Raw genomic sequence first — 24,100 nt, 5'->3', positions numbered from 1 at the left:
AAAGTCTAGTCAAAACTCTGGGAGTACAACCAAGATAAGCTGGAATGTTCAATATGATTTTACTAAAGACTAGGAACAGACAAGGGCAAAACAAACAAACAAACAAATAAGAAACCTCCAGCACTCACCATGAATTTAAGGCTCTGTGCTTTGCTGACCCCAGAAGAGAAAAGACTCTTCTCAAGACCCTGCTTTCCACTGTCTTCCCATGCAGAGACTGCAATCTTAGCTCCAATTTAATTTCTTGACACTCACAGGAAAATGCTGGACCTTCTTATCTACCTAGAGCCTTGCTTCTGCCATGTGACTGGCACTAGGGAAGACCTCAGCCTTGGATAAGACCTCAATCTCTAATTAAAGACCTCAGCCTTGTCCCTGAGGTCCTCTTTAGGATCACCACGTTCAAATGCCTCCTCGCTGGTTGTGTGTGTGTGCACACGTGCATATTTGTGTGTGTGTGTGTGTGTGTGTGTGTTGGTCTCCTAATGAGAAAATGACAGGCACTTGAAGGAAAAGGAGGAGAAATAGCAGAAGGGGAAAAGGAGAAGAGATCATCAGAGGATCTTTGCTTAGAGTAAGGATGAAAAGAGAAGAATATTCCATCAGTGTATGCCCTGGAGCTGGGCCCCAGTGTAGCCAATCCAACCATTTCAGCCACCTTGTGGATATACAGCCTCAGGCCTGTGCCTGGAGCAAGAGCACAGCAGGCTTCACTGATAATGGAGCTGGGCACAGGGATCAGATGGGCAATTCCACGGCCCAGATTTCTTCCCTTCACAAAAGGAAAGGAAGAAAGTGGAGAAGTGAGAATGAATTAATAGGCAAGCAAAAAGACAAAGGTATCTGGAGTGTGGAGAGGCACACAGAAGAGGCTGAGGCTGGGGAGATACAGGGAAAGGCTGTCCATGAGCTGCCAAACAGTTGAGATGGAAAATGATCTGTCTGCATTTATTTATTTATGATCACACGGAATAAATAAATGATATGATTCTGAGTCGAGCACCTGCTTTTGCATTACGTACAGCCACAGAATAAGGAACAGGAAGAAAGGAATGGAGAAAAAGGCCACATCCGTGGAAGAATGGCAGGGGGTGGACAAGAGGACAGCCCTCGTGCATTAGTTGACACACGTGCACAGTGGATCTCTTGGGGAGAGAGGGTGTGCAGGGAGCAAGCATGAGTTTGTGTTTGTGCTCCAACAAGAAAGAAAGACATCGATCCTGTGATGGTAAGACAAGGAGGAAAACAGAGACCACCTCTTCCTGTCACCTTCTGCTTTCTCTTCTAATTCAAATCACGTAGTTCAAGAAATTTTGCACCCCACCTTCATACATTCATAAGCCCAAGTCCTCAGGACAGAGGCTTTGAGCTATTCACTTGTTCTCCTGGATCTCTGGGTAGTGGTGTGCAGGGGGCTTGTTCCCTGTCTAGTCCTCCCCGAGACAAACTGGCCCCCTCCAAGGGAGAGTTCTGTGGTTGGTCCCAGCCATGGCAGCTTATTCACACACCTGTGGTGTGTCTCTGAATCATAAATCTATAGACAGCCTAGGATGGGAAGAAGACAGGCTGCCTTCCTGACCTTACACTTGGGCTGCCCGTCCCTGTAGCAAGGGGGAGATAATCAGGGCCCTTGTCCGGAGCCAATGTTTTCATTATATTTAAATTTCATAAACAATTGAAAGGATCAGCTCATAAACGCAAAAGAGAGTTGAGGCATTCAACCTCTCTGGGCCTTTTAAGACCACAGACTTATTATGACCATGTAAGTTTCCAGGAAGAAGCTTCTAATTAAAGCTTATTGCCTCTTAGCTACCATTGGCTGGCCATGTGGCTGGCCCTCCCTGTTAATTAGAGCAGAAAGGCATCCTAGTGGGGTTGTAGCCTCATAGAGCCCGTGCCCACCTTCCGGCCCACTTCCCCTGTGAGCTCAGGAGGATCCAGGGCTGCCATGTTGGCCCATCATCCCCTAGACGTGAGACTTGGGATCCAGACAGGATATTGCACCTGTGTTCTTGAAGGAAATGATAAGACCCTGAGCTACCAGTGGTATAAATGATTAATGGGGGGTAATTAGTTAATGTTTGTTAATCGTTTTGTACATATGAAATGCTGGCTAAGAGCTAAAGGAAGAAGCAGAAGCAGCAGAAGCTGAAAGACTTTATATCCACTCAAATGCTGATCATAGAACTCCATAATGTTGGAGCTGAGGGAAGGAGGGATCTCCGAGACCGTTTGCTCTATAGTTTGCAAATTGTGCATTGAGGGGCCTTCTGGGCTGCTGCCCAGCAACTGTCTGCCAACGTTTCCTCCCCAAAAAAATCTCAACGAGAAGGGCAAAATAAAGTTCCATGAAAACCATGCTCTCAGCATAACTTGAAGACAGAAAATGCCAGAACTTTAAAATAACCAGAATAAAAAGAGAACCATCATCAAATCCCAGCAGTGCACTTTCTGGTACTCCTAGGCTATGCCCCTTGGCTAGCAAAAGGCTCCTTCACTCCCTGCACAAAGCCCTTCACTCTGGAAGACTTCAGCATGAGGTTCCCACAGATCCTGGTGTGAGGAGCTCTGTCCAGGGGTCTGGGTAGGGAGGAAGTGAAATGTCTCCAGGATCTTCAGCTAAAGGTTCAGTCCTTGCTTACCTCTCCCCACCTCACCCTACCCCACCCTACCCCACCAAACAAACAAAACAAATCAACAAGATCAATTCTGTCCTTGGGGACATTTATGAAACTTTAGGCCAATGCACAAGAGACTTTTACATCTAATGTTTGGTGGGTTTGGTTCTGACTTGGTATGTCAGTTTAGAAACTGAGCCCTTCTCTGCCTGATTTGGGAGATTGGACCCCCTGCTAGTCTCTGTTGTCACCTCAGGATCCTGCCCACTGTTGCACCTGCCAATGGCTTGCACTGAGAAGACACACTACCCCCTGGCTCTCCTCTCCAGCTGGTGATCCCAGGCCTGGCTGCACCTCCTCCTCATGTTCCTCTGTGCCCCCTGGAGTGATGACTTACCATTGTCCCCTCTGATGTGTCCCCAAATGGCAGAGAAGAGTAAAGCCACCACTCAGAGTATGGGGAATCACTATGAGCAGGGAAGGTCTTCGATGCTTTATCTTAACATTTGCCTGCAGTTTGCTTTGGAACTCAATACATAGCCATGCTAGTTTAAATTAAGAAATATTCCTCCACTCCAATCTTTTGGTAAAACTGAAGCTCTTGAAAGATGAGCCACGCTGATTCTTTGGGTTTGCATGCTTTGGGAGCATTGCTACACATCCTGCAGGTGCAAACATCTAAGTGTGAGTGCTGGCCCCAGTTTACCCCAACCCACCTGTTGGTACCTCTCAATCTGTCCATAGCCAAATGCCTTCAGCCTCCTGTATGGAGAGGCTCTGGAAGTACTACAGTGAGCTGAATCTCAGACCTACAGGGTAAGGTGCTGCGAGCTGAATCATCTAGTCCCTCTTCCAGGGGATACCATTTCACTTCACCGATCCTGAGTTGTACTAATTCACTGTTGGTCCAGTTTTTCTTGATGACTCATATCAACTGTTTGTATCAATTGTTAGTTAATGAAGAGCTGCCAAGGCCATTGGGCCAACAATACCATGATCTGCAATTTGGACACAGGGAATGGTAGAGCTAACCAGTTTGATTTTCCACTAGGTTCCAGGCACTGGGTCAGGTGAGGCACACAGTATCCTATTTAATCCTCACATGGACCCAGGGATAGGTGTCACTGTCTTCATTTCACACATGAATTATCTGGTACCACAGGATGTAATGGACACGTAGCACCCAAGTGACTCAGGATTCAAGTCCACGTTTTTCTTTTCCAAGTCCTATATCTTCTTTCCACTGTCCATGCTCCTGTATCCCTTGCTTTTCTTTCTGTTGCATCTTTTTGGCCATTCTACTCCTTATGACCTCTAAAGTTGGAGAATAAAACAGAGAGAGGAGGTGAAGTTGGAAAGTTTGAATCCTGCTGTCAGTTGTTTCAGGAAAGCGGAGACGGTGTGGGAGAGGTGGTAGACTGGAACCAATGTCTAAAGTGACATTTCTCTGATCACATCTGGAATTAATTTATCTGGGTCCACCCTGTTTGCTTCACAGCCACATTTTTTTTTTAAGGAACGATTCCAGAGAGCTCTTAGCGACCTAAAGAGAAAACATCTTCCCAAGCCCCTTCCCCATCACCAGCTGGAGCATCCGTCTCATTAATAACTGGAGCCTAATCCTTCACATTCAAAGGGAGTCCCATTACCCAAAACAATAATATTTTTAATTACCCAGGCAGAGTGGCAACTGCACATTGAATACCAAGGATGATGTAAAACTAATAAATACTTTTGGAAATTCGTTGAACATTTTAATGAATTAAAAATTATGAAATATTTATAAGCAGTAACAACACCATTTATTACCATTAATAAAATAAATACATTAGTCAGAGAATGAAATTCATTACTATTTTACTACTACACATTGATGTCAATGACTGAGTATTGCTCCAAATTACTTGTAAAACAGACCAATTATTTTAGTGTGATTAATCTTTTCAATTATTTCCTTTATGTAGTTGTAATTTGAAAGCAATTTTCTTCTGGGAGTACAATGACCTCGGCACACTCATTCTTTATTTATTTATATTTAAAAGCCTTTGTGTCTGCCCCCATTCCTGGGCAAGTTCCAATGATCGAATATTTAAAATAGTTGCCCAAGCAGGCATTGTTTCTAAGCACTTTATGGGGCATTTTAAAATTGGCTTTATTAATAATTATGGATAAGCCATTCCAAAGTAAGAACTTCATTGCCAACAGTAGCTAGGCACTGGTGGAGAAAGGAAAGACCAGCGAATTTCCTTCCTGGTTCCACCTGCTTTGGCCTGACTGTTTTGGATTCCAGTCTTCCTCAAGGGAGGCAGTGTGACAGGCATTTGAAAAGACCTCTCTCCTGCCTCCAACTACCTCTACAGAATTAAGCAGGATTACTCCTTTGTGTGGCACAAAGGACTCTGTGCACCCAGTCACCAAGGTAAAAAAATGACTTTATCAGGCATAAGAGCATAGGTCTTAGGAGGCAAGAGAAGCAGCTGCCTTTGCAGTCAGAAAGCAAGTCTGGGCTATCAGAATCTCTGCTGCAAAAGAGATAAATTTTCCCTTTGCATAATGGCTCCGGCAAGGCGCAGATGGAAAGGCAAAAGGCGGATGTGAACCTGTAAACATACCCCAGGATAGTTGTGCAGAATTATTCAGCTCTGGTTCCAGAATTAGGAGATTCAGCTTAGTCAAGGGATGCCAGAGAGAGGATGAGAACATGTATTGTGCCAAGCATTGTGCTAGGAGCACTGCACGCAACATCTGTTTTAATTTCCCAAAAAACCTATAATTATGTATTTCCTGATGAGAAAATGAAAACTCATAGATTTAGGAAACTTTTCCAAGCTCAAAAAGGTGGTGAGTGATGGAGCTGGCATTCCAAATTCATTCAGTCTGATTCTAAAGCCTCTAATCTTTCTCCCACATTGGAATAAGCAAACTTTTATTGAGTGATTGCCATGAAAAAAAAAGCACTTCGCTGCTAATTGGGATAGAGAGATTTTTAAAAAAGACAGTCTTTGATTTTAGGAACTTAGCATCTATTGAGTGAGACACATAAATAACTGTGGAGAGAAGTAGACGGTTCTAAAATAGATATACATGGAAACAATTCTGAGTGGAGACTTAAAGGAAATACTAATTGAGCTGGGATTTGAAAGATGTGCAGGTCTTTGAAAGATGGAGAGTGCACTGCAGGGGGCACAGATGGAACCAAAGCTTGAGCTGGGGAGGGACATTTGAGAAATGCAAGCAGATCTCAGTGGCTGATGAAATCATAATTTTCATGCTTATCTTTTAAATGGTTCAGTCCACAGTAAGTTAAGGGCAAGAGATTTTGGAAATAGGGAGTTAAGAAGGAGAGCGTTTTGAAAATGGAGTTGAACATTCAGCTGGAGTTAGGCACAAGAACTAAGTGAGGATACTAAGGTCGTGACTGCGATTTCTCCCTGGTGATCACTTCCAAGCAATAGAGCCCACCATTGCATGGCTGATTGAGTGCCCTGAAGTGACTGATCCAGGTGGTGGCACCTCCCCAGTTTGGCAGTGTGTGGCTCTCATCACCCTCTTGGCATTAGGTCAATAATTAACGTCACAAAGCTCTGCAGGAGGCCTCAGAGGAGCCAGTTTGTTTCTGTGAATGGTAATTTCTTCATGAGAAACATCAGCAGCAACGAAGCAGGTTAGTTCTCAAACGCTTCAGGCGAGGTGAGGCCCAGAGAGGTTAAGTAGCTCATGGCATCATTTACAAGGCACCTCCACAGCCACCTTATCACTGACCCTCAGCATGAGGTCAATTTTGAGACAACTACTGACATGTTGTTATCCCTATTTTATTTTATTTTTATTTTTATTTATTTATTTTTTTGAGACGGAGTCTCGCTGTCTCCCAGGCTGGAGTTCAGTGGCACCATCTCAGCTCACTGCAAGCTCCGCTTCCCAGGTTCACGTCATTCTCCTGCCTCAGCCCCCCAAGTAGCTGGGACTACAGGCACCTGCCACCACACTTAGCTAATTTTTTGTATTTCAGTAGAGATGGGGTTTCACCATGTTGGTCAGGATGGTCTTGATCTCTTGACCTCGTGGTCTGCCCACCTCGGCCTCCCAAGGTGCTGGGATTACAGGTGTGAGCCACCGCACCTGGCCTATCTCTATTTTAAATGACAACAAAACAAAACAAAACAAAAAAACCCAACCTATGTTCCAGTTATGAGGGAAATCTTTAATGATCTGAAGTGTGATGTCCAGTCTATGGCAAGTAAGAGGTAAGAAGGAGACTTAAATCCAGGTTTTCTGATTCTGGTTCAGTGCTCATTCTGTGGTCTTTCTGAGAAAGGAATGTTGGAACTACTTTGGAGGAAGACATCTCCAGGAATGGAACACCTATTCAATACTGACAGAGGAGGAGCACTGCCATCTTGGACAAGCACCTCATCCTAAAGTTCACCTTAATCAAAAACCACCTAAATCCAAAGGACATCAGCCTAATGACCAAGGTCAGCATGACCATAAACCACAAATAACATCTCTGACCAGAAACATTCCAAACTCCTCCCCAACCAGACACATGCTAGCCCCGAGATAGTCTCCCTCCGGCCGGAAAGATGTCAGCCCCAAGATAACCTCCCCTCCATCCAGAGAAATTCCAAACCCCCATAAACTTCTCCCCAACACAGAAACATTCCAAGCTTGTGATAAGCCCACTCACCCTAAAACCAATATATACTCTTAGTCTGTAAGAGAAAGCTCTCCTGACCAAAATCAGCCAGAAGCCCCTCTCAGGTTTATTTTCTTTAAAATAAATCTGTTTTTAACCATTGAGCTGCATTTTGTGTTTCTTTCCTCTTTCTTTAACTCTTACAAACTCTTTGTAAGATTTGCACTTACTTTGCACAAACTCTTACAATTCTTAGGGTTAGGGTTAGGGTGCAAATTAAATATAACTCAAAGATGCCCTTTAAGAAATAGTTCTATGCAAAGTAGAATGGAAATATTAAAGCAACCACACCAAAATTCAGTCCTAAGACAGAAACAACTATTTTATATTAATGTCAGCATGCACCCAGTTTAGTACTTGCTCAGAAAATGTCTGTGGCATGGATGAGTGGATGCATGGATGGATGGATAGCTGAGCCTGCTACATACAGAGTTTTCTGCTGGCAGCCCCAAGACAGAGTGCCACTGTGATCTACATTTTACAAGCACAGACTGAGGATCCTGCTGAGGCGTTGCTTGCTGTTGGAAGAGAAAATGCCCAGTTTGGGCCAGGCTGCTAGGAGCCCATGAAGTAATCCCTCATTTACCCAGCTGGATTTTGGAGCCTACTCTAGATGTTGATTGGTTCCACATGGCTGGCCAAAGATTTGAATCTATTCGTTCAGCTTCTCTCGTTTCCTCTTGTCCCCTTTCAGGCTAAGAAAGATATCCTCCATTGCCCAACATTGTCTTTGGTGGAGAAGAAGGAGAGAGAGGGGGACAAGGTTACAGGATGCTACCCATTTTTTCCTGGAAATATTTATACTAGCTACATACCCAGTACCTCAAAGCCAGAACCCACCTGGACAAGAACTTGCCTTGTGAAAATGGCCCATATTCAAAGTCTAATAGCCTTGTGCTAAGCCCTAATTTTTTAAAGAAGATACTGTTAATATACCTATTTTTGCTTTTCATATTTTAAATAAGTGTAACATCTAGGACCAGACCATAAAAACTGGAGTTAATAGGAGAGCTGAGGCTGGGCGCGGTGGCTCACGGCTGTAATCCCAGCACTTTGGAGGCCTAGGCGGGCGGATCACGAGGTCAGGAGTTCGAGACTAGCCTGACCAACACGGTGAAACCCCATCTCTACTAAAAATACAAAAATTAGCCAGGCATGGTGGCACGCACCTGTAATCCCAGCTACTCAGGAGGTTGAGGTAGGAGAATTCCTTGAACCCAGGAGGCGCAGGTTGCAGTGAGCTGAGATGGCGCCACTGTACTCCAGTCTGGGTGACAGAGTGACACTAAATCTCAAAAAAAAAAAAAAAAAAGAGAGAGAGAGAGAGCTTGGAATCAGACCGTCCAGTGGTTCTTAAAATGTATTTCATGAAGCCCCAATGAGGGGGAATGTTAAGGGCTGTGGAACAGGTGGGTTCTGGGCGCCCCCCAAAGACAGCTATACTTGTATCATTTTATATACTGGGCTTCCATATAAGACTTTGTTTTAATTAAGGCTTCAGGCTCTAGAAAAGGTTTGAAGACCACGGGTCGAGTTCGAACACCTCATTTTAGCCCCAGAGAAGTTAAAAAACGGTATTTGTGCATCTCAGACTCTTTGGGGACATGTGTTTCAAGGTATCCATAATAACGGGACTGCATTTGACACTTTGGATTCCTTCACCTTCCTGAGCCAGAGAAGTTAGAGAAATAACTTCTCACGGGTAAGGTGAAGGTTATGACATCCTCTCTAATGAATGAATCAGAAGCAATGTGTATGAAATTATCTCAGTAGAGTAAGGAATCAAGAAGATTACTTCTTTTGAGAAATTTGTTAGTGAGCTGAATGTGGCTGTAGCCTGGGAAACCTGATGTGTTTCTTGTAGGTTCATGAAAGAGAAGAGGAGTTATAGTGGCCTGCTCTAAAATGTATGTAGGCTCACACAGGAGCTATCTACATCTCCTTGTTTTTCATGGGGGAGCTCCTTTGCAGCTCTTTGTCTTGGTGTTGACTAGTGGCAGTGGTCCATCTCAACTGCCTCTGACCAATCTGAGCTGGGAAAGGGACATACTGAATTGATTTCTTAGAAAAATTGAGAACTTGACAACCCTAAGGTGGAGGCAGAAAGCACCTTGGGCTGGTCAGTAATTTAGTGTATCACATTTCAAGGAAAATCATTGGGTCTTTGTTCATTCAATTTCCACATGGCAAGGGAGACAGATTAAATGTTTCTGGTGTCCCTTCCAGCAGAGATCTTCTGTGCACACAGCAAGGTGTGGTAGCTAAGAACATGGATTTTGGAGCCAGACGGCCTCCATTTCAATACTAGCTGTGTGACTTTGAGGAAATTACTTAGGTCTCTGTGACTTGATTTCTCTATCCATATAATGGGAATAATAATGATAAGAATAATATTACATACTTCATAGCATTGTTGTAAGGATTGAATGAGTTAATATATGTACCATGCTTAGAACAGGGCCTAGTGCATGGAAGAGCTAGATGAGGGTTTGCAAGGCTGTGCATTTTTAGGAGCTGTTCAGGGCCATGCTGATCCTCCCCTCCCTCCGTCTCTTTCTTTTCTTTCTTTCTTTCTTTTTTTTTTTTTTTTTTTTGACAGAGTATTGCTCTGTCGCCCAGGCTGGAGTGCAGTGGTGCCATCTCAGCTCACTGCAACCTCTGCCTCTTTGGTTCAAGCTTCTGCCTCAGCCTCCCGAGTAGCTGAGACCACAGGTGTGTGCCACCATGCCTGGCTACTTTTTTTGTATTTTTAGTAAAGATAGGGTTTCACCATGTTGGCCAGGCTGGTCTCGAACTCCTGACCTCAGGTGATCCACCCACCTTGGCCTCCCAAAGTGCTGGAATTACAGGCATGAGCCACCATGCCTGGCACACTGGTCCTTTTCAAATCCCTTTCAAGAAGCTAGTCTTTCCCATTCTGATGTATGTGTTTCTGTAGGCACCTCTGAACCTGAGGGGTCCCGGTGAGTGTCCTGCGTGATCCTATTGCTCTGGGTTGTCTGCTCAAGGAGGGTTTTTGTGAATGGGCTAAGGGTTCCCTGGGAGCCCAGGCATGGGTGTCTCTGGGGGCTAATGTCTCCTTGTCTGTGCTGATTGTGTAAGCTGCTCTTTCACTGGCCTTTCAGTGAAAAATCGCTTCCAAGCCATTTCTACTCACAGCTACTTTCTTTTGGAAGTAGTAGGGTAATAGCCCAAAGCTGTAAAAGAAGGTGCAGCATTTATCAATTGATTGATTAACCAATCAGTCAACGTGTATTTGTGTGGTGTTTTCTGTGTGTTTAGCACCATGCTAACTGCTCCCTGGAGAAATAAAAGAAATGTAAGACAAGGTCTTGAACTTCAAGTTAGGATCCCAAAATGATTAAATGGGAAATGATTATAAAACACCTACTAAATTTAGATGTAGAGAATAAAGTCTTCCAAGGAGAATTTCTGTAGCTGCAAATGACATTTCCTGGCCCCAGGAAATGAGTGAGGTGGTCCAGTCTAGGCCCCTTATTCTATTATTTTCTGATGTGGGAGGCAATAAGAAATGACCTATGTCACATGAAAGTGCCACAAGGGAAGGAGTAATATTGAGGAGATTTATCTGGCAACGTGTGTGGAAGATGGAATGGTATCAGGGAGACCAGTTGGCTGCTGCCAAAGTTCAAGTCTGCATATATGAAGAATATAGAAAGAAAAAGACACACAGCTGGGAATATGAAGTCAGAAGGGTATATCCAAGAGACAGCAACAGCAGTATTGTATTAGTCCATTCTCACACTGCTATAAAGAAATACATGAGACTGGGTAATTTATAAAGAAAAGAGGATTAATTGGCTCATGGTTCCACAGGCTGTACAGGAAGCATGGCTGGGGAGGCCTTAGGAAACTTGCAATCATGGTGGAAGGCAAAAGGGAAGCAGGCACATCCTACACGGCTAAAGCAGGAGGAAAAGAGCAATGAGGAAGGTGCTGCACACTTTTTTTTTTTAAGACAGAGTCTCGCTCTGTCACCAGGCTGGAGTGCAGTGGCAAGATCTCGGCTTACTGTAATCTCTGCCTCCTGGGTTCAAGTGATTCTCCTGCCTCAGCCTACCGGGAAGCTGGGACTACAGGCGCCCACAACCATGCCCAGCTAATTTTTGTATTTTTAGTAGAGATGGGGTTTCACCATGTTGGCTAGGATGGTCTCGATCTCTTGACCTCGTGATCCACCTGCCTCAGCCTCCCAAAGTGCTGGGATTACAGGCGTGAGCCACCTCGCCTGGCTGCTGCACACTTTTGATTTTGTTTTTGTCTTTTGAGACCGAGTTTCACTCTTGTTGTCCAGGCTGGAAGGCAATGGCGCCATCTCGGCTCACCACAACCTCTGCCTCCCAGGTTCAAGCGATTCTCCTGCCTCAGCCTCCTGAGTAGCTGGGATTACAGGTATGTGCCACCACGCCTGGCTAATTTTTGTTTGTTTGTTTGTTTGTTTTTTGTTTTTTTCAGTAGAGATGGGGTTTCTCCACGTTGGTCAGGCTGGTCTCGAACTCCCAACCTCAGGTAACCCACCCACCTCAGCCTCACAAAGTGTTGGGATTACAGGCATGAGTCACTGTGCCCAGCCCACTGCACACTTTTAAACATCCAGATCTCATGAGAACTCACTCACTATCACGAGAGTAGCAAGGGGGAGATCCTCCTCCATGGTCCAATTACTCACCAGCCCCCTCCTCCAACACTGAGGATTATAATTCAACATGAAATTTGGTGGGGAGGGGAGGACACAAATCCAAACCATATCAAGTAGCTAGACAGAGACAGATAGAATACAGGCAAAAGCAAGTCTAGAGGTGAAGGTTCTGGCAATTTGGGTGTAGTGATAAGAGGAACAGGAAGAGTCAAAGATGATGCTAAGGTTTTCAGGAAATAAATGAAACCTCAGCCTCTTCCACAAAGACAGTAGAGTGTAGTGGACAGAGACACTGGCTTTGTCTTCCGATCAACTTGGGATTGAGTTTGACTCTACCTTTGACTAACTGAATGACCTTGTCAAGTTTTGAAACTTCTGTGAGCTTCAGTTTCCCCATCTGTAAAATGAGGACACTAGTCCCTGCTTTACAGCATTATTGTAAAGCTTGCATGAGGTAACACATAAAGGCATTGACACTAGCCTTTGCGCATGGCGAGTGCTCTGTCAATGTTAGCTTTTTTATTAGTCCATATCAACTGAGATGAACTGAGCCCCTACCTAGTGTCACACACTATGATAAGTGTAAGGATGTAGAGAGGATACAGGAAGGGCCTCTGTCTTGATGACACCCACAGATAGATATTATGTCCTATGCAGGGAGAATTGTCCCATGTCTCCTTGAGGCTTCTCCAGATGAACTAAAATGGCATGTCTCTGCAGTGGGCTAAGGAAGAGCTGTGGAGTTATACATTTGTGTTTCCCCTTGTGCTCTATCTGTGACTCATCATGAAGGGACCAAGTTCTTATCAGAAATATAGACCAGGCATCCTGCAGACCTACCTACAATCCTGGCCAGTAATGTCGCCAGCCCTATTCACCTCCTTCAAAGACACCATTTTTCTCCTTTTATCCCCTCTTCTTCTGGCTTAACCAAAGCAATGACCCCAGAAAACATAGACATTTGTCTACATTGAATAGACATTGAGTATGCCTTTAAAGTAACCCCTTCCCTTTAAATATGAGTGTAATTTTAGGATGATTCTTATGTCTGCAATTTGTCTATGCCTACTGATGTGCACCTGAATTTGTCTTCTATGGGAAGGAAATTTAGAAGTTCTAAGCAAACACTGAGATCACCTTGTTCTTCACTATTCTCTGCCTTACACATCCGTATCAATCCCTCCACATCCCTTGTTGATCACAGGTGGTCTGACCCAGAGAAGAAACACAAGAACATTTGCTTCCTCATGGAGACCATCTGTTCTTGGACCTAGAGACACTGAAAGAAGGAAGCTGGACCATGAGAACTTCCCCAGGTATCTGGGCCAAGCCACTTTCTCTAGGGAATCAGAGAAAGACTCACCTTCTCCCTCCTCTAAGAGGGTGCCCTGCCAGCGGAAATTTTCTGGATCATTAGAGAGATTTTAGGTAGGTCAACTCTATTGGTTTTGTAAAGATAGAAAAGCAGACAAGGAACGGGTCTCTGGAACAGACTCACCATGAATGCAACACAGGCTATAGGGAATGAATGTTTTTAGGTGAGAGGGAGTTGCAGGGCAAGGGAGAAAACATCTATAGGTTGAGATCCTTGATTTTAACATGCAAAGAATTTTTTTCAGGTCAAGAAATTGTTGCAGGAGTATTTGTAGTGGGCCTAATATCTGGACTTTGGTAGTTTCTTATTCCTTTTTCCTAATGATGATCAAATGAGAACATTCTGGGAATTGATACTTTCTCCCTGTCACATTCTTGTTAACTGGTTCCATTTCAACTGATAGCCTCTTTTATATGGTACATAGATCCTTGACATCTGTGAGGACTGATGATGTCCAGAGACATTCACAAGTCTTCAAGTTCATGAGTGCGGAAACATTTGTACAAGCTCCTGGCTTGCTCCCAAACCACATGTTTCTTATACATTGCCTCATACCATAGGTTAACCACCTTTTCAACTTGAACTGTGGTTCAATCTATCACATTATGGTGATTTTTCTTTTCCCCACACATAAACCAGTTTTGATTAAACAACGAAAACAAAATACACTATAAAAGTTCCTGCAAAGCCAGCAATAAATGAAGAGCCACAGGGGCAAAAGAAGCTGGGTTGGTGCGGGGTCAGTAGGGCTTCCTCCCTAAGAGAATCTCTTTCACACACCACTTCCCAGAGGCGCAAAGTTCAAATCCAGGCCTGTACATGGGACAGATGACTGTGGGACATGGGCCTTCAAAGTTATTCAGGAATAGCCTAAGTTGTGAATTTAGGTCTGGGAGTGCCTCAGGCTTCCTCTGGGTCCAAACTTCATTCCTGGGCCCCTGATCCTCTCCCTCCTCCCACCCTTCCCTCTCCACCCTCTGTTAGGCCCCAATGTCTGCTGTTCCCTTCTATGTGCCTGTGTGTTCTCAAGGTAGATATAATTTTATACTAGCTCTTTGAAATTGATTGTCTGGGATATGGATCATCTGGCATCATTCAGAACTAGCCCCTAAAACACTCTAGACTTTTTTTTTTTTTTTTTTTTTGAGACAGGGTTCCACTCTGTTGCCCAGGCTGGAGTGCAATGGCACAATCTTGGGTCACTGCAACCTCTGTCTCCCGGGTTCAAGCAATTCTCCTGCCTCAGCCTCCCAAGTAGTTGGGATTACAGGTGCACATCACCACGCCAGGCTAATTTTTGTAATTTTAGTAGAGACAGGGTTTTGCCATGTTGGCCAAGCTGGTCTTGAACTCCTGACCTCAAGTGATCCGCCCGCCTTGGCCTCCCAAAGTGCTGGTATTACAGGTGTGAGCCACAGCACCTAGCCCACTCTAGACTTTTCTTCCTAAGTGTGCACATTTCCAGCTAAACATGATTGCAGGTTATTGACACATCTAACACAATAGGCTACCAAGGAGTGTGGGAAAGCCAGATTCAGATACCTTCACTGCAGTTCTTCAGGGCAAAGAAGTCCACTGCAGACAAGCTGCGGTTTCCACTGGAGATGTATTCCAGGGCCACTCGAAATGGGTTGTCTGGGCGCCCGATTCTTCCCTGGAGCACTGTCCAACTGGTTGCATTGGAAAGCAGGGGAGAAAAGCATAGAGAAACAGTTATGAAAATTAGGCCTAACATGTGGACAGAGTCATGTCCTTGCAGGGACTTCAGGGCTCACATTCTTCATGGGCACCAAGAGATGGGACTCTAAGTGGCACTGAGGACAGTGACTCTGACAGCAACATGCAAATACTTATTTTCTTTTACTCCAGCAAACTTAAGAGATCCAATTCGCAAACCCAGTCTCACCACTGGCATTTCTTTTGTCGTATTCTGTTTAAGGCAAATGCAGCTCTTTGGACTATTTCAGTAGCGAGTATCACAAGAAAGAATACATATACTTGAGAAAACCTGCCAGCAGACTCAAGGAAATGTCTTCAAAACATGTATCACTCTATTCAAAATTATCTCTAGAAAGAATGATTGGTTTTCAGAATTTTATCTGATAGAAAGTTTTGGAACCCTCAGGTTTGTTCTACAGTTACTTAAGATGGAAGCTAGTAAGAGCTATTTATTTACTGCAGGAAAATTAAAGTGCACCGAAGCATGTATTTTGGGGTAAAAGGTACCTAAGATTGACGTGGACTTTGCAAAAGGTGCAAACAGAAAAAGATGGAAGCAGGTGAAATGGTGAGCTCCGCACCCACCTATAATCAAGGATACTGACACTGCCAGAGAATAGAGAATAAATTAAATGAACACTTTTACACCCTGCTCATGCTAGTAACCTCTTGAAATAGCCTCCTGTCACTGATTGGACCATCAAATTTACTTTCCAGCATTGATTCATAAATGTCTGCAAGTGTGTGTGTGTGTGTATTTATTTACCTACTTATTTTGAGTGGTTTGTGTGGAAAATAAAAATTACCTAGATTATTTCATATTTTCTTTCCTTAAAAACAATTTTATTGAGGTATAATTGATGTATAATAAATTACATGTACAAAAAGTGCCACTTTGGGAGGCCAAGGTGGGCGGATCACGAGGTCAAGAGATTGAGACCATCCTGCCCAACATGGTGAAACTCTGTCTCTACTAAAAATACAAAAATTAGCTGGGTGTGGTGGCACGCACCTGCAGTCCCAGCTACTAGGGAGGCTGAGGCAGGAGAATCACTTGAACCAGGGAGGTGGAGGTTGCAGTGAGCAGAGATCGCCACTGCATTCTAGCCTGGCGATACAGACTCTTGTCTCAAAAAAAAAAAAAAAAAAAAAAGTGTATGATTTGATGGTGGGTTTTGGCTTATTTATACATCTATGAAATCATCACAATATTTCACATTTTTTTTTACCAGTAGGTTGGGCTTTGGTATGGCAGTACAAATGGTAAAGGATTAAGGGAAAAACTAGCTTTCCAATAAATAAATTTTTTTAAACATTTCCACCCCCTAAATATAAAGTGATGCTCACTGTAAAAAATAAAAAGCATTGAAAATCCAAAGATTCAGAAAGGCTGATAATGGAAAGTAAAAGTCACCTAGAATACCATTGTCTAGCAATAACCATAGTCACCACCTAAGGGAACAGCATGTCAGGTTTTTTTTTTTTTTCTGTCTTGAGACAGGGTCTTGCTGTATTGTCCAGGCTGGAGTGCAGTGGTGTGATCACAGCTCACTGCAGGCTTGACCTCCCCAGGTTTAGGTGATCCTCCTACCTCAGCCTCCTGAGTAGTTGGGACTACAGCTGTGAGCCACCACACCTGGATAATTTTTGTATTTTTTTTTGTAGAGACAGGGTCTCACTGTGTTACCCAGGCTGGTCTCCAATTCCTGGATTCAAGCCATCCACCTGCCTCAGCCTCCCAAAGTGCTGAGATTGCAGGTGTGAGCCACTGCATCAAGCCCAACCTGTCCATTTTAATCCATTTTAATTTTTCATGAATGAGACCATAGTACATGTACTCTGTGGTTGCACTTGCTCACTTGATGGTATGTCGCAAGACAATATAGATTACATTATCATTTTAATGATTGCATTTTTAATGACTTGTGCGTTGCTTCTGATTTTTTCTTGATCATGATTATGCCAAAGCTAACTCTGTGTACTTATCTAAATACGGCCTAAGGACAAATTCCTAGAATCAGAGTCAAAGTGTGTGCACATTTAGGCATATTGTCAATCCTCCCACAGTGAATCGGGGGCCCATTTCTGCATGCGCTTGCTAACACTAATTCCCACCAAATCTTTTCTGCCTTTGCTAACTTTTGGTGATGAAGGCATTGCCTAAGACAATCCACCATCTCTTTCAGTACAGTGCTCCTGGCTGGTAGCTTTATGTCTCTGGTCTCTGGCATGCAGTGGGTGTCTGCTGAATGAAAGAGGTAGTCTTCTTCCCTATCTTTGCTCTCTGTAGTTAATTCAGATCACTGAAGCCAATTCTTCAATCATTTAATAAAAGTGTATTGAGTTTCCCCACAATAGATGCTGTAGAAGGGATTATTGCTACTGTAAAGTTTGTTCTCTGTTACTGTACCCAGCAGGATTTCCATCCACAATAAAACTGGTGTAATTGAAGGAAAAGGAGGCCTTTCGGTTTAAATGAGGGACTGTCAAAGAAAGCAATATTTGAAAAGAACATGTAAACAAGGGGTTCTTAAGGAGACAAACAAAAAGACAAAAAGAGCAGAATTTGTCTTGTTCTTCTGAAAAATAAAGGACCTATTTTTGAGGAAAGATAGTGGTGAAAGGCAGGAGTATTCATATTCTGCCAAAATCATAGCTCTCTGCTCTGAGGAATGATGGATTTTAATTCCAGGTACACAGTGGCCCTTGAAAATGATTTCCATTTCTATATTGGCACTAGCCCTCTGGATAAATGTGTCAAGAGTTTTAGGAATTAGTTTCTGAGTTACTGATGTAATAACTTTTGTCTGAAATTCTCTGGCCTCCCATAGTTTACTGCTGCAACTTTAATAACTTCCAGAGAAGTTGCAAAACATGTATTTTATATCCAGGGAAGTTGGGACTAGAAAAGGGCAAGCTTATACCTAGGGTCAGATTTGTTTAAGAGACCGCCAAAAACCCAGTGAAAAACAAATCTAAACTCTCTTCTTGGTCTACCTCCATTTTCTTTGCTTACACCCAAGTGGTCACAGATGAGCCTATTAGGGTCTTGCTTTTGTCCCTTCGGCTGGTGGCAATTCTACTTAGGCTTGCAGAAGGGAAGGTTATGTTCTGACCTAGAGCCTCCTGGAGACAAACGTACAGCTGATTCCATGTGTTGGGGATTTGTGACTGTCTTATCACTGGTGCTTCCATCAATCAATGTGACAGTGTGGGGTGTCCATCTGGACTTTAGGAAGCCAGAGGACTGTATGGACAGCTTGTCACAATCCATTATCTTCCCCGTGTCTCTCTGGAGCTCTCCGGTTCCAGTCCCGGCTCTGCCCCTCATTTGCCTGATGACTTTGAATAAGGAACTTCTCTCCAAAAATGCCTGAAATGTTGGATGTTTTCTGATCAATTGTATTCTGCCTCCAACTTTGCATGAATTTTTTCAGAAAAACACGGACCACCCATTTTTGCAGAGTGCCTATGTTATAATGAGTACGTTAGAGTCCATCAAAAAAGGCAGGAGGGTTGGCTTGTGAATATCAAGGTCCATTTCTGACCTACAGGCTAGAAGGGATATATAGAAAGGCCACTGAATTGGGAGCTGAGTCCTGGATTCCGGTCGTGGATTTGCGTGGGCTTGGGCAAGTTCCTGCACCTCTTTGGATTTTAGTTTCCTCATTAGCAAAATGCAGGCATTGAATTAAAAGTTCCCTAAGGGCCCTTATTGATCTGATGTCTATACTTCCCTAGCTGATTGCAGGAGTCCTAGTAACAAAACATTTTATGAAAGCCCTGGAATCTCCAATGGACAAATAATATCCCACAGAGGTGGTAGGAGAATGATTAATCACAGAATCACAGATTTATTTCTGCAGAAAGACTCAGTTTCACCCTCCTTGGAGAAGTGAAGATTTGCTCAAGGTCACACATTGAGTTACCTGCAGACTTAAGATTAAAATAAAGCATATTATTGCTCCAAGACCGCAAGCACAAGAGACAATGCAACCTATGGGTCAGTCTATACAATCAATTGCATTTCATTTCCCTAAAATCTCAGAGATAGAGAAGAATATGTCTACTTGGCATTGCTGGAGGGATCATCAATTTGGGTTTTCAGGATAGACACACCAGCCAGATAGTGAAATACATTGTCAGAAAAATCTACAAAAAAACCATAAGAAGCTCTGACATGGAAACAAAAAGAATTTCCAAGGCTCCCACAGCTCCTTACCAGCTTAGCTCTATATGTTTAAAGAAAACTGTCTGGCACATCAGATACAAGGCAAGCTGCTGATGAGATTGAAAGGTTGGCAGCTGTGACTCAAGAGGGCAAAGGCACCAAGTTATTTTAAGCCCAGAATAAAGGGACACTTTATGACAACATGTGAGGACCATTAGTGGCAGTTGACAAGACAGGGAACATGTCATACTTTGCTTCTGTGCAATATCCCGATGGGCATCATGTTGACATAGGGCTGGCTCCCTTAAGTGAGCCCTCAAACCCTACACACTTTTCAAAGGAATGCCTTTCTGAGATGGTTTTAGCTGCTGCAGTGTAGCAAGGCAAGGCCTAGATTCAGCTCTCAGCTCCACCATCCACCACCCTAAGCCACGACCTTAGGCAAATGATTTAACTCCTCTGAGCTCCAGTTTCCCTATTTTTAAGATGGAGGTCATAATGCCTAACTTGCTGGATTGTTGTAAGGATTTTTGAGAAGGATGTATGCAGAGTAATAATTCTTAGCACACAGTATGAGCTCCATAAGCGGAGCTATTCCTATGGAAACCACTGCTTTCTTCATGGGATGACACTGGTCCTTGCAAATATCTGCATCTCAATTCATTTATGAGAGTCAAAGGAGAAAGGAATATAGTAAAAGAGGGTGAGAAAGGTATTGCAATTTATGAATAGCAGCCATCACATTTGTTTAAATAAAGAAAAACTTGGTTAAATGCATCTTTATATGTTAAATACAACCCCAAGAAGTTATGTTAGAACATCCCTGCAACAAGATGTATTAGGATTTGACTATGATAGCAGATCACCACTCCTCTCAGAATCCTCCAAAGGCCTCCACCTCACTTAGAGTAAAACCTTCTTCTTTACCTTTGCATCTTCCTGTAGGACATGAAAAGATGTTTTGTGTGTAGTTCTTGGTTAGCATTTGTTGAGTCGCATTCCATTTCTCAGATATTTATTGGTGCATTGTTGCACACTAGTTAAAGTATTGGATGCTCTAGGGATGCGAAGTGTTTAGGATTTAGCCTTGTTCTCAAGGAGCTTACAGACTGGTGAGAAAGAATAAACATATGTGCCAAGATTTTTAGTGAATGGTAGCATACAAGAGGAGAGTGAGAGGTATAGGCACCATATGCTATTGAAGCAGAGGCCAAAGTGATGTCTCCAAATGGGTGGTCAGGATAGGAGTATCTTGATGGGTTGTGAAGAGGGGTCAGGAATTAGGAAAAGGGCAACGCAGAAATGCAGCAAGAGAGACTGGCATGAGCACATGAGCAGAGGCCACATAGACAGTGTGTGTTTGGAGAACAGGTGGTCCAATCTTGAGGGTGCCAATGTTTTTCATTGGCCTCTACAGGAAGGATGACTTCTGTGTCTTGCCTTCCCACCTCCTTAATGCCAGAATGGTGGATCATTCATCACATGTCTCCAATGCCTTATACATCGTAGACACTCAAAAAATATTTGTTGACTGAGAGGACAAATGAACATATTTCTGTTAAATCAGACAAGTTTCTGACACTCTTGGTCAAAATTTATATTGCAGTGGAGCTGAGTTAATCCAAACATTCGTGTCAATTCATGAACACTAGCTGTCATCTATTCACATGATAATGATGCCTTCCCTGTTAGGAGAAACGCAAAGACTGGGGAACTTTGGCGGTTGCATTATTACTGCATAGCTCATCACATAACTCTTGGCCTCCATTTGCCAAGAGCGAATCAGAAGGAACCAGAGAATTATGTAATTGAGACCTGGAGGATACCTGAGTTCTCAACTATGACAGTTACCATCTGTTGCGTAAATGTTCTCTCTAATGCAGGTCGGGCTTGGACCAAGTCAATATGAATACTACCTACAGCAGCATTAATAATATGACCAACAAGAGTTAAAACTTATTAAAGGCCTACTATATGCACTGCTTATAACTGAGTTTTAAATGTAGGTTGGCATGCCTCTATAATCTTTAGAACACCATTTTATTCTGCCATTTAAGCTCCTTGAGGTTAGAAACTGTTTTTCCAAGGCTTTATTTCTATTTCTGGCTCTGATGAACATGGCTGGGGACCAGAAGCTACAAGATGTGGCCATCCTCATGTCCTGTGCTGGTCATGAGAGCCAAGTCATTCAGATGGTGACTGAGCTCCTAGCTGGGATGGCCAAACTCACGGGTGAGATCGACAATGACAAAAGCCACATAAATTAGATAACCAGCCAAGTCCCTGTCACATAGAACACAGTCACGTGGTGATGATTATTATCAAGCATAACCCTGTCAAGAGTCAGGCCACACTGCTGGCATTCCTCCACATGTGTCTTTGCTAAGAATCTCTCTTGACAAGTGTCTGGACAAGGTGTGAAGGTGTGAAGATTTGTTAGAAACAAAGAACTGAGCCTGTGGGAGTTTGTCTGGATCAATACAGAAAGAAAGGAAAAAAAAAGAAAAAAACAATTGAACCTCTTTCTCTAATCTTATCCTACAGGAAAAAAAAACACATAACTTTCAAATTTTTCTTAAAATATACTTTGTAGTAACTCTGTAGCAGATATAAACCATTCAGCACAACTTTTTACTGTTTCCTTTAAATCAGCCTGCATTTAAAGCATTTTTATGGGAGATAGCAGGGAAAAAATGCTAGATCAATGTAAATTTTAGTGTGAAGTCCTTTGCTGCTTATTAATTTTCTGTAATAATAATTACACATGGCGTATGGCATGGAGTCTTTTATCCAAGTAGCCTTGGCTTTGTTATTCACTTGCCCTTCATACTTTCCCACAAGTTAGATGAATGTGCTCTGAAGAGGACCAGCTGTGATAGGAAGAGGTTTCAGGTTGAGAGAGGATCTGGCTCCCAATGGCCCAGCGTGGAGAAGAGCTGCTCTGAGGCTAAGGGGGCTCAAGGCTCTGTAGGAGGGGCCAAGGCAGGGATGGGTTCCCTGGGGCTGCAGGTCTGCTTGTTGAGACCTTAGCATTGTCAGCTGTAAAGCAGTTTTCATTTCATCAGAGATGTTATGTGGGTGACTGGGGTACAGGCATAGAAGATGTTCCAAATTGCATTTCCTTAATTATTTTCTCATGTTTTGGAACAAAGACAACATAAATGGTCCTGAGCTCCTTTTCCTAGCCTCTTTTTTTGGGGGGTGGGGTGGGGTGGGGCAGGGTGTGGAGTGTCACTCTATCACCCAGGCTGGAGTGCAGTGGCACCATCTTGGCTCACTGCAACCTCCGCCTCCTGGCTCAAGGGATTTTCATGCCTCAACCTCCCAAGTAGCTGGGATTACAGGTGTGCACCATCATGCCCAGCTAATTTTTGTATTTTTAGTCAAGATGGGGTTTCCCCATGTTGGCCAGGTTGGTCTTGAACTTCTGACCTCAGGTGATCCGCCCACCTTGGCCTCCCAAAGTGCCTCCTTTGGGGTTACAGGCATGAGCCACCGCACTCGGCCTCCTAGCTTCTTTTGAGGTTCTTCTAACTTCCCCTTTTTTTCTCTCCTCCCTCGTTCCCTCCCTCCCTGTCTCCCTCCTCTCTTTCTTGCTTCTATCCCTCCCTCCCTTTTCCTTTCCTTCTTTCAAGAGAAATATAATAATTAAGCAGCCAGACTTTTATTGGCTGTGTGACCTCAGGCCCCTGGACCTCCTGCTCTCATCACTTGAGTTCCGTGGCTACTGAGAGTTTTATAGTCTCAATTCTGCCTTTTATTGGCTGTGTGACCTTGGGCCAGCTACCTAACCTAACCTCTCTGTGCCTGAATTTTGTAATTAAGAAGTGGGAATAATAATTGACTCATAAAGGGGTGTTGTGAAGATCACATGGGTTGAGACATGTGGGCATGTAGTTAGCACTCAATAAGCATTAGCGGATACTGTTGTTATTATTATGCTAGTGTTTCCTTTCTCTCCTAAATCCAGTGTGGCTGATGATCTTATAAGAAGGTGAAATAAGAGATTGTGTGGTGGGATTTGGGGGTTTTGGAGAAAAGCCTCCCATTCCAGACGTAAAGGTTTCAGGACTCCTTCCATTAAATATGAAAATCTTACTTAATTTTCCTAACAAATGCATGAAACATATCATCGTCCCGATTTTATAAGAGAGAAAATTGAGGCTCAGAGAGCTGACACAGCTGGTTCATGTAGTAAGTACCAGGAGGCAATGTGAACCCAAGACTGTCTTCAAAACTCTGGCACTTCCTACTATAATGCACATAGGTTTAGATGTATGCCAAATGCAAGTAACTCATTTTTTAGAAGAGCTTTTGGTGGGTCAGAGGTGGGTTGTGCTTGAAGAACAGCATACTAGTAAATGGTGCATCCTGCAGATATTTTGGCCCCTTTCAGTGTTGCCTCAGGCTACCCTATTCCTTATCTACTCGACCTCTGCATCTTCAGAATATGGATTGGAATATGCAGGCTTGTGGGGGGCTGATGTCCACCCTGGCCCTGGCTGAGCATTTTTTCTCATTCTGTATACCAGGCCAGAAAGTAGGAGATGAAGAGTCTACCTCTACAGACTTAGCTTTGAAATCACTGCAATCGGGATGGGGAGGAGTAGACTGATCATAGCCACAGTTGTAAGAAAAACATAGTAGTAGAAGTGTTCTTAACTGGCTTTCGTGTGACTAATTTGCTTGCTGGATTAGCACAAGCTCTACATTTTACATGCTGTGAAATACGCTGTGCCCTCTGAATGTTCAAGGTTGCTGAGTGGTCAAGGTTACTGAGTGTTAAAGGTCACTGAATGTTCAAAGTTACTGAGGTTCAATGTTCAAGGTTACTGAGTATTTAAGGTTACTGTGCTTA

At 43.5% G+C, this 24,100-nt stretch overlaps 1 protein-coding gene across 1 annotated transcript in view; it reads right to left on the bottom strand.

The window, feature by feature from the left end:
* Nucleotides 1-24,100, bottom strand: part of ALK (ALK receptor tyrosine kinase) — a 744,900-nt gene that overhangs the window by 177,866 nt on the left and 542,934 nt on the right. Inside the window, exon 5 of the mRNA XM_055254443.2 lies at nucleotides 14,895-15,022. Coding sequence (XP_055110418.2) covers nucleotides 14,895-15,022 — 128 coding nt within the window. The remainder of the gene's footprint in view (nucleotides 1-14,894; nucleotides 15,023-24,100) is intronic.

The sequence above is a fragment of the Symphalangus syndactylus genome, chromosome 18 (assembly GCF_028878055.3).
Source record: "Symphalangus syndactylus isolate Jambi chromosome 18, NHGRI_mSymSyn1-v2.1_pri, whole genome shotgun sequence".
Classification (NCBI taxonomy): domain Eukaryota; kingdom Metazoa; phylum Chordata; class Mammalia; order Primates; family Hylobatidae; genus Symphalangus; species Symphalangus syndactylus.
The sequence above is the reverse complement of the archived record's forward strand: the minus strand, read 5'-3'. Positions and strand labels throughout refer to the sequence as shown.